The sequence below is a fragment of the Gymnoscopelus microlampas genome, assembly GCF_963454915.1.
Source record: "Gymnoscopelus microlampas genome assembly, chromosome: 2".
In the NCBI taxonomy this organism is placed as follows: Eukaryota; Metazoa; Chordata; class Actinopteri; order Myctophiformes; family Myctophidae; genus Gymnoscopelus; species Gymnoscopelus microlampas.
Window position 1 is genome coordinate 34,069,244 of NC_139939.1, and position 10,859 is coordinate 34,080,102.

General features: G+C 44.4%; 1 protein-coding gene across 1 annotated transcript in view; it reads right to left on the minus strand.

Moving 5' to 3' along the window:
* Positions 1-898: 898 nt before the first annotated feature.
* LOC311060327 (transitional endoplasmic reticulum ATPase-like) overlaps positions 899-10,859 on the minus strand; it is a 14,150-nt gene continuing 4,189 nt past the window's right edge. Inside the window, exons 8-19 of the mRNA XM_084078471.1 lie at positions 10,613-10,715; positions 8,458-8,591; positions 7,666-7,801; positions 7,314-7,426; positions 6,332-6,496; positions 5,675-5,797; positions 5,242-5,454; positions 4,186-4,364; positions 3,844-3,973; positions 2,930-3,088; positions 2,456-2,607; positions 899-1,478 (exon numbers count right to left, since the gene is read on the minus strand). Coding sequence (XP_083934597.1) covers positions 1,376-1,478; positions 2,456-2,607; positions 2,930-3,088; positions 3,844-3,973; positions 4,186-4,364; positions 5,242-5,454; positions 5,675-5,797; positions 6,332-6,496; positions 7,314-7,426; positions 7,666-7,801; positions 8,458-8,591; positions 10,613-10,715 — 1,710 coding nt within the window. The 3' untranslated portion in view covers positions 899-1,375. The remainder of the gene's footprint in view (positions 1,479-2,455; positions 2,608-2,929; positions 3,089-3,843; positions 3,974-4,185; positions 4,365-5,241; positions 5,455-5,674; positions 5,798-6,331; positions 6,497-7,313; positions 7,427-7,665; positions 7,802-8,457; positions 8,592-10,612; positions 10,716-10,859) is intronic.

Consider the following 10,859-nt stretch of genomic DNA (forward strand, 5'->3'; position numbering starts at 1 on the left):
ATCAATTAAACTGTGCAACCAATCTCTTAGCAAAGTACAAGCAGTCTATTCCCAGTGAAGCCGGTCATTATGACATATGGCACGAAATTGGGAAAAATAAACTGTGGGAGAAATAGCGAATAAGAAAAAAGTTTATCTAGAAAGTGGAATAATAATAAAGTAGGTAGAGTACTATAGTCTGGTTGCCCTTTCGGGCAACCACACTAATGAAAGTCAGATCCACATATTATGTGGAACTGACTTTCATTCATTTTGTTTTTCTTGGCCATGTGGCCATGTTCTTTTTTGTGACCACATTTTTATTGTTCATTTTACATTTTACAAGAGCAACCCATTTTTCTCAGCAATTTGATTTTCATTGCTAGGACAATAGGACATACATATTGCATGTGTGCAGAACACATGCACGTATACATCCACATGCACCCACCTACACGTCCTGTCACTTATTTCCCTTTTTTTGTACACAGGGCTACCCTCCCTTCACTAATCACTACCTCCCTCCACAACCCCCACCCCTTCCTACAATCCCACCCTCCTGTTGGCAATGTTTTCTGTGTGTTTTTCATTTGTAAAACAAATTCCCCATGCCTGGTTGTGTGAGATAAAATAACATGAACCAATGTTTGTATGTCTTAACTTTGGAGTGGTCGATTACAGTTTCAGACTTCTGAATCAATGAGCGAGTACAGTGGGATAGGCCAGTGTTTTGAATTATTAGAGCACATATATTGAATCTGTAGGAAACATAATTCATACTGTTATGCAATGATGTTTTCTAATACATTTGAAACTTGAAAGATAATGAGATTTCTGTTTAGCTTAGTGTGTATTATATAGCCTATTATGCTTGTCTTGTGGCATCACCATTGTCAAGAGTTGTTTGGTAAATACTCTGAATAACACAATATATTTATTTGAAAACTTTTAAGGTTCAACAATCCACCATGAAGCATATATCAAAGTATTACAATCATAAAATGTGTCGTCAATAACACACGCACATAAAAATCATCCATTCACATGCACAGCTCTCTATAAAAAAATGTTTTAAGATAACGCGACACAATGTAGAGCTTACAATTCAGACACACTTAGTAAAACAATAACAAATTGTCACAAACATCACATCACTGTTTAAATAAGGCCACAGGCCATTATCTGAATCATATTGAAATGGTTTTACAGCCTTTTCAATTTACTTTTACACCCACATATAAACTAGAACACGCCCATTCCTTTAAAAACAATATTTGTACTACCACATTTTTAACAGAATTCACAGCCAGATATTTCCCTTTACAGGCACAATTGATCATGATGACATTCAGGAAAGCAGTAGCACACATTGTTTCAGCTTTGCTGTCATTTATTCTCATTGATAAAGGTCATCTTCCCCCTCTTGTCTGTGCTGGCCTGACCCTCCTCCTGACCCTGGGCCCAACACTTGACCCCCAGACTGGGAGCTGGAGGGAAACCTAAGAGAGAGAAAGCAATTTTGAGAGTGTAAACAAAACAAAAGATTTGTGTTTGTAACTATAGTAGAGGAGTGATTAGATGAAGACTGCATTGAGCGTGTGTGTGTGTGTGTGTGTGTGTGTGTGTGTGTGTGTGTGTGTGTGTGTGTGTGTGTGTGTGTGTGTGTGCGTGCGTGCGTGCGTGCGTGCGTGCATGCGTGTGTGTGTGTGCAACATAGACTGTAAAAAAGGAATGGACAAAGCCACTCCCCTGCTTTCTACAGAACGAAAATGAAGCCGATAGTTCAGGAACGTGCATTCCTCCATCGTTAATATATACAGTTGGCCACGCCGGAACTCAAACGCTATTGGTTGAGACCCGACACGTGACCAGCGAACCGGAAAACAACCCCCAAAAATGCTATTGGTTGGGTAGCTTGTCAATCAAGAGCAGGGCGGGGAATGAATGCTATTGGTTTTGTAGGTTGTCAATCAAATCATCCCGCCCCTCCTGGAGCATAGCCTACTTTATCGTCAATTTTAGAATAAATGGGACCATAATTTAGCAAAACGCATATCATGATGATTGAAAGGAGACTTTAAACTAGCGACTGGAAGCATATAGAATTTATGACAATTTTTATTACGGTAAGAAAATCTAGTCTAAAGTTTGTCAAAAACCCATTCACTTGCGTTAAAATAAATTATTTCTGACACTGCAGGTCGGCGCAGGGTAAAACAGTGCCTCACTCTGGCCATTCACAAGCTTCCGTGTTGGCCTCATCGTAAATATCCAAGCCTTGCCCCTTGGTGTGCATGTGCATGTGCGTGCGTGTGTGCATGTGTGTGTGCGTGTGTGTGTGTGTGTGTGTGTGTGTGTGTGTGTGTGTGTGTGTGTGTGTGTGTGTGTGTGTGTGTGTGTGTGTGTGTGTGTGTGTGTGTGTGTGTGTGTGTTTGTGTGTGTGTGTGTGTGTGTGTGTGTGTGTGTTTGTGTGTACCTAAAGCTTCCAAAGCCACGGCTCTGCTGCAGGGTCTGAGCGAACATCTCATATTTGCGTATGTCGTTATCACTGACAGAGCGACGAGCGAACCGCATGGCCTCCTCAAAGTGATCCTTTCTGATTTCAGGGACTGGATCAGAGTCCTCATCCTGCAGTTACACACACACAGTAGATGAAGGTAAATGACTTCACATTTTATCTGTGCATGCAAATGTGTCTGTAAGTATTGTAAGTGTCTTCTCATATACATATCGTACTGTACATGTATGTGCGTGCATGTGTGTGTTTGTGTCATCCTTCACATTATTGAATGATGGAATGATGAAAAGTGTCTGTGTGTGTGTGTGTGTGTGTGTGTGTGTGTGTGTGTGTGTGAGAGAGAGAGATGAATGTCTTCTGACTTGTACATAAACTAAAGTGCAGTGCAGTGCAGTAGGAGTGTCTGTCAGCAGGGGGAGATGTCATCCTGACCATTGCTGTGCCTGGTCTGTTCTGTCTCTGACGCTCAGCTCTGATCTCCGCCTCGATGGCCTCACGGATGGCCAGCTTACATGCCCGCTGGCAGATCTCTGTCAGGTCGGCCCCAGAGAAGCCCGCTGTAATGCCAGACAGGACATCCAGGTCTACGTCCTATGGAGGAAGGGGATGGAGAGATGAGGAGCTTGGAGGAGAAACTGTCTAATTTACCATTATTATAAGATCACATACAGACATGATGACAGGGAGGAGAAACTGTCTAATTTACCATTATTATAAGATCACAGTTCTTGTCAGCAAGTGATGGAGTAAATAATTAAGCTTTATAGTAGTGATGTGTGTGTGTGTGTGTGTGTGTGTGTGTGTGTGTGTGTGTGTGTGTGTGTGTGTGTGTGTGTGTGTGTGTGTGTGTGTGTGTGTGTGTGTGTGTGTGTGTGTGTGTGTGTGTGTGTGTGTGTGTGTGTGTGTGTGTGTGTGTGTGTGTGTGTGTGTGTGTGTGTGTGTGTGTGTGTGTTCCCAGTCTGTAGGCTTTGAGTTAAATTAAAGTCTTCCACTCTCTCTGTAAACTCAGAGTATGATGCCACTTCACTTAATAGAAGGACCAACCCTTTCTTCTCTGCTATAATGCCACACTTTTAAGTAAGCAGTGGGAGCACAACATTAAAATACCTGCTGAGTGATGGAAAATGTGTTTATATTGGCTTCCCCAGTCTATGTGTTGAAATGTCCATGACCAAGACACTTAACCCCTAACTGCTCCCTGGGTGCTGTATTAATAATGGCAACTGCTCCTAACAGTTTGGATGGGTAAATGCAGATGACAAATGTCACGTATGTGCCAATGTACAGTGACAAATATCTCAACAAGAACTAAAGGAGTAAGGGGACTACATTATTTTATTACTAACACGTGCGACTGGAGACTTGCGCAGGTTGGCGTTTAAGATGGCTGTCCGTGAGGCTTTGTCTGGCAGGGGGATATAGATGAGCTGGTCCAAACGGCCAGGGCGCAGGATGGCTGAATCTATAATGTCTGGTCTGAAGGGAGCAGAGATGGAGAAATGTGTGAACATTTAAAACCTTATACTGTAGCAGAACAACAAAGCTCACTCACAACACTGTACATAGCATATGATAGCAGAATAAGCAACCGTTCTTCCATTGGGTTATGTACAGGATTTTTAAACACGCTTGCAGACATGGACTGCTGGTTCGCGCTCAAGCGCATCTGCACATGGCCTCATTCTCACCTGTTTGTGGCACCAATGATGAAAACATTCTTCTTGTTGCTCATGCCGTCCATTTCAGTGAGAATCTGGTTGATGACTCTGTCCGCCGCACCTCCTGCGTCCCCATGCCCGCCGCCTCTAGACTTTGCGATGGAGTCCAGCTCGTCAAAGAAAAGGATGCAGGGGGCAGCCTGCCTAGCCTGAGGCACAGAATAAAGAGTAGAAATTCAACAAAGATGTCATGGAAGGAGCCCTATTAAATTGCATTGACATGATGACAGGTAGTTTCAGCCATGCAGCATAATTGGTAAAACACATACATAGTCCAGTTGCACTACCGCATGGCACTGCTCTACAGACTGCATTAGTGGTACAATAGCATCAATCTTTCTTGTTTTTCTTCCTGTGTACTCCTGTGTATACTGAAGAACAATACACTTGCCACAGCAACTGTTGCGTAAGCTAAGGGATGTTGTTTACTGCAGTGGTTCTCAAACTTTTTCATGTCAAGGACATACAAATTGACACTTATTAGCCTGCAGACCCCGATTTGAAAATATATGCCAAGGACCCCCATAGGAGAAGACTTTTACCGCTCTTGCAGTGATTCTCACCCATTTTAATTTCCAAGACCCCCAGTTTGACATGCATTAGGCTACAGACCCCCATTTAATGGCATTTATATCTCTGAGACCCCAATGTATATTGTAAATCAATGTTGATTTAACTATATGTTAAATATACAGACCCATACGGGTCCATTTGGTTCCTAACTGTCCATCATTTAGCTGGGGACCCCCTGGAACTCACTCAAGGACCCCTGGGGGTCCCAGGACCCCACTTTGAGAACCAATGGTTTACTGTATGTCATTATAGGTATGATGATGATGGGATGAAGGGTCTGCCATGTGTTGTTCCTGCAGTCACCACTTACCTCCTTGCAAACATCCCAGACCACTGATCATATTCACACAGTGGCCATTTTGTTACAGTAGATCATACCCCAATATCACCATATGATAATGATCAATGCTTATCTCCTTCTATTACCCCCTTGTACCCTTCATCCATTCTAACCTTGTCAAACACATCTCGCACGTTGGCCTCGGATTCTCCAAACCACATGGTGAGCAGCTCCGGTCCTTTGATAGAGATAAAGTTGGCCTGGCACTCGTTGGCAATGGCCTTAGCCAGCAGGGTCTTCCCGCAACCTGGGGGGCCGTAGAACAACACCCCCCGTGATGGGGTCATTCCAAACTTCAAGAACTTGTCAGGATACTCCACTGGGTACTGAAGAGAGGGATGATGATTCATGGGCCATTTATAGCATTTATAGTGTGTGTGTGTGTGTGTGTGTGTGTGTGTGTGTGTGTGTGTGTGTGTGTGTGTGTGTGTGTGTGTGTGTGTGTGTGTGTGTGTGTGTGTGTGTGTGTGTGTGTGTGTGTGTGTGTGTGTGTGTGTGTGTGTGTGTGTGTGTGTGTGTGTGTGTGTGTGTTCAAGCCTCCCCCACCTGTACAAGCTCCTGCAGCTCTCTCTTGACCTCACCCAGTCCTCCGATGTCCTCCCAGCTGACATGTGGGACCTCAGCCACAGTCTCTCGTAGTGCAGAAGGGTTACTCTGACTTAGTGCCCACTGGAAGAGGGACAGGGTTGTGTAACAGAGAGTGAAAATAATGAGAGAATAAAAGTTCATTCATGTTTGCGTGGGGAAGTATTTTGCATTTTAAATGACTAAAGTACTGTAGTTGTAGTATTGACTGACAACCACCAGGGAGCACTAAATGTACTTCTATGGTGGTGAGCCCTCAAACTCCCTTCTGTATGTCTGAGGAGATCCACATTAAACCTACTCAGACTGTCATGTGTTATCTTACACCTTTTATGGTGGTATGGTCTTTACACAATAAACAAAAAGAAATTAAGGACTTGTTGGATAATCTCAAAAGAAAGATTTTCTATTGTTTCTTAACCAAATGGGTTCCCAGGTTGTTCATTGGAATGCAATATCAATCCTTGTAATGTTACAGTTCCTAAAAGTTTATGCAGATAAAATAAGATGATGCTGTGTTGTACAATCACATATATAGTGAACCGTGTGCATGTCTGCATGCATGTGTGTGTATGTGCGTGCACCCCCCAGCTTGCATGTGTCCGTGCGTGGGTGTACTTTAAAGTCATCCATGGTGACAGCTAAGGAGTTGAGCACGTCAGCATCAATGGTATCATCCTCCAGGTCTATGAAAGCCATCTTCTTGCGGATGGCTTGTAGAGCAGCCTCGGAGCACAGGGCAGCCATATCTGCTCCAACATGGCCGTGGGTCTCTGCAGCGATCTAGGATGCATGGGGAAAACACATACTGACATAGAAATCCCTGTATACTGAGCATGCATATGGTATGCACAGATCTGTGCGACACAAGTTAAACTGTGGATATTCACAGTTTATAAGAGAATTCACCTTTTGAGCAGCACCAGTCTGTACATAATAGGTGTGTGGGTACCTGACTGATGTCAGGGAGCTGCCTGATTAAAGCGGATCAGTAACAGACGCTCAGGTTGATTTACATGCCTAAGATTCTCAGACTGTGTGAGTAAAGACACTTAAGCCTTAGTGGGAAAATGGTACCACAAGTCGGGGAGAATTAATGTGACTTTTGGATGTGACCTTTTCTTGTGGATGTACATTATGGATCCTATTTTACCAATTATAATGAACTATTTTCCAAGTATGCAAGTTTGCAGCTGGAAACTACTGCCTCAGTTGGTCGAGTGAAGCGGTCACAGTCAGCTGGTTTCATGCCATTGCAGAAAGGCCTACAGGTACCCATGCTTGCTCCACAGCTAACCTGATACATGTGCTGACAGAACTTATTAGGTCCACTGCCGAAGGCTGTTGGCAAATCATAGAGACAAGCCTTAACTGTATAAGTTATAACATTAATAATTCATAGCAGAGCTTTCGGACGTGACACATAGTACGCATTGAAGTGAAGATTCGTTATACTGTCATCCCAGAAAGTAAATTGTGTGTTCAATGTGTGGAAAACAAACATAAATCTTTCTCGTCTCTCTCTATGCGTATGCGGTCTTAAAAATGACTTTCTCCGCTGTCATGTCCCTTTGGCTCCTCATCTCCTCTGATGTCTCACCCTCTCAAGGTCCACATCATCAGATAGTTTCATGTTCTTGGTGTGGATCTGCAGGATCTCCAGCCTGCCAGTGGAGTCAGGGATACCGATGTCTATCTCACGGTCAAACCTCCCTGGAGGAAGACACACGCACGCACGCACGCACACACGCAAGCACGCACGCAAACACACATTATATACAGAAATCACATACAGTGCACATACAGTACATGCCTGTACGTATTGTAGTGATTTCTAAGTGTGTGTGTGTGTGTGTGTGTGTGTGTGTGTGTGTGTGTGTGTGTGTGTGTGTGTGTGTGTGTGTGTGTGTGTGTGTGTGTGTGCGTGTGCGTGTGCGTGTGTGTGTCCTAACCAAAGCGCCTCAGAGCAGCATCCACACTGTTGGGGCGGTTGGTGGCTGCCATGACAACAACATGTACTCGTTGCTTTAGACCGTCCATCAGAGTCAGGAGCTGGGACACTATACGCCTCTCCACTTCACCATGGGTCTACACACACACACACACACACACACACACACACACACACACACACACACACACGCATCAGAGTCACAAGCTGAGACACTATACGCCTCTCCACCTCACCATGGGTCAACTCACACACGCATGTGCACGCACACACACACACACACACACACACACACACACACACACACACACACACACACACACACACACACACACACACACACACACACACACACACACACACACACACACACACACACACACACACACACACACACACACACACACACACTTTTCATCATTCACTAATGTACAAATGAAAGAAGCGAGAGAGAGAAAGACACACACACACACACACACACACACACACACACACACACACACACACACACACACACACACACACACACACACACACACACAGACACTTTTCATCATTCAATAATGTACAAATGAAAGAAGCGAGAGAGAGAGAAAGACACACACACACACACACACACACACACACACACACACACACACACACACACACACACACAGATCGCACAATGAAGTAAGAATTGGGCTCAAGCCAGACATAACTTCATAACCAGACTTCACATATGGCACACGTACAGTATCTCAAACAATGCAGTGCACAATCAAACACAGTCCCTTCTCTTCTCCAGCTTTACCTTCTCTCTCTTGGGAGCGATGGCATCCAGCTCGTCAATGAAGATAATGGCCGGAGCGTTTTTCTCTGCCTCTTCAAAGGCCTTTCTGAGGTTGCTCTCTGACTCTCCTGCCAACTTGCTCATGATTTCAGGACCTGAATGCAGAGTGATGTGCAAACATCATATCGTCACTGTCGGGTGGAAACCTTGTATGTCCAAATCTGTTACTTTTCTGAACACATAAAAAAGAACCTGTGTTCCAATGCATAGGCGGATTATGAGAAAATGGGCCCCTGGCAAATACAGCATGACTGTGCAGCATAACTCCAACATGATGTTGGAGTTATGCACATGCACATCTACAGTGGTGTTTCTGACCATTCAGGACTAGGCACGATGACGAGAACACATGCTGTGTTTTTAAAGAGCGGAGAGTGGTCAGTCGTTTGCTTTTATTGATATGTTGGAAAGCTGAGAAGGAAGGCATAGAAGGAGCACTTTAAAGTGCTCCGCATCCCTGTTTTGAAAATTGCTTTTCAACTTTTCAAAGCCATCAGCAAAACCAGAAAGAGACAAATGCTTTTAAAATGTCCTAAGATGTTCGTCTATACCTTTGTCTGTCTCACGCTGTGTTCCTCACAGGAAGAAACCACTCACAGTACCCACTTTCAACAATCGATGTATTAAAAGTTCTGGTAAACGGTGGTAATGGTGACGGAAGTGTAATGGACGTGTGGACATTGTTACTTCTACCCAGCTGTGATCATCCTGTCGCTCAAGTTCAACAAAGCGCTATACCTGCCTCTGCTGCCTGTGAAAGGCTTTTAGTGCATCTGGATTGATTCAGCTCAAGAAGGGGGGAAATGATGGCGCTCCGGTGGCACAGGGCAAGACAATACAGCAATGTGTAGTAATATTTGACCAGGAGCATCTATACATGACTCAAGTAATGGGGTTGGTACATTGGTACATTGCCACCCACCACTGCCGGCAGTGCAATCACCCACTGTCCACACCTGCCAGTGCCATATACTGTAAAAATGTCAGTGACAATGTCTGCGTCACAAAATTTGCATAGTTGGCAAAAACCCCAATACACATCAAGCTGTGTGACCGAATGGAAGATTTTTTTTAAAACACACAAAAACATCTGAGAATGGATGGACCAAGGCCTAGATTAATACACAACACAGTTTTACACAATATGTACTGTAGTAGGGGTCCCTGCTTCATCTCTATCGGCTAAGGGGTCCTTGGCCTGAAACACGTTGAAGACCCCTGATCTAACCATTCTATATTAGTAATCTAGAAAGATACTGCCGAGAATCTATAACGTTATATTGATGGCGTGACGTCATTGTGGAACTCCATATTCCTCGTCCCGGATAAAAAAAAAACTTGGCGTGTTATTTGACTCTGCCCTCAAATTTGACAAGCAAATAAACGCTGTGGTTAAGGGAAGCTTCTTCCAAATTAGGCAAATAGCTAAAACAAAATCCTTCCTTTCAGTCCACGACCTATTCATGCCCTCGTCACGTCCCTGCTGGATTACTGCAACTCTCTCTATATAGGTGTTGCTATCTCTTCCCTCTCCCGCCTCCAGCTTGTACAAAAAGCTGCCGCCAGACTTCTGACTGGCACCCGTAGGCGGTACCACATCACCCCTGTACTGGCCTCCCTCCATTGGCTGCCAGTCAGATTTAGAACAGATTTTAAAATCCTTCTATTTGTTTTTAAAGCACTGAATGGACTTGCACCACCCTACATCGCTGAACTACTGGGCCCCCTGACAGCACCAGGTCACTGAGATCCTCTGACCAGAGGCTTCTCAAAGTCTCACACACCCCGTTAAAGCAAAAGGGTGACCAAGCTTTTTCCGTGGTTGGCCAAAAACTCTGGAACAGCCTTCCGTCCACTGTTAGGTTTGTCCTGTCCCTGGACACTTTCAAATCCAGACTCAAAACATACCTCTTTTCCCTAGCATCTTTACATTTTTGCTGTTTTAAAAATGCTGCTTATTTTTGCTGTTGTTTTTATCATGTTGTACAGCACTTTAAACAAGCTTTATAGTAAAATATTACTTCAGGTAGTCTATTTGAAGGGATCAGGTCAAACGTTTTTGCTTATGTAGCGTACGTCTCAGAGGTTGCAGTACTGCAGCCTACCTCATACTTACCATTGATGAGGAAGAAGAAGGCTCCAGTTTCATTGGCCACGGCTCGGGCCACAAGGGTCTTCCCTGTACCTGGAGGGCCGTACAGCAGGAGACCCCTGGGGGGCTGAAAGGGAGGAGAGGGGGGGTTAGAGGTAAGAAGAGAAAAGGTAATGAAAACTAGGATCCCACTTGCATTAACCACTTCAGCCCTATATATTTTTCGTTACCCGGGGTCCCTCAGGGGACTGTACTTGGGGGTACAGTTGCT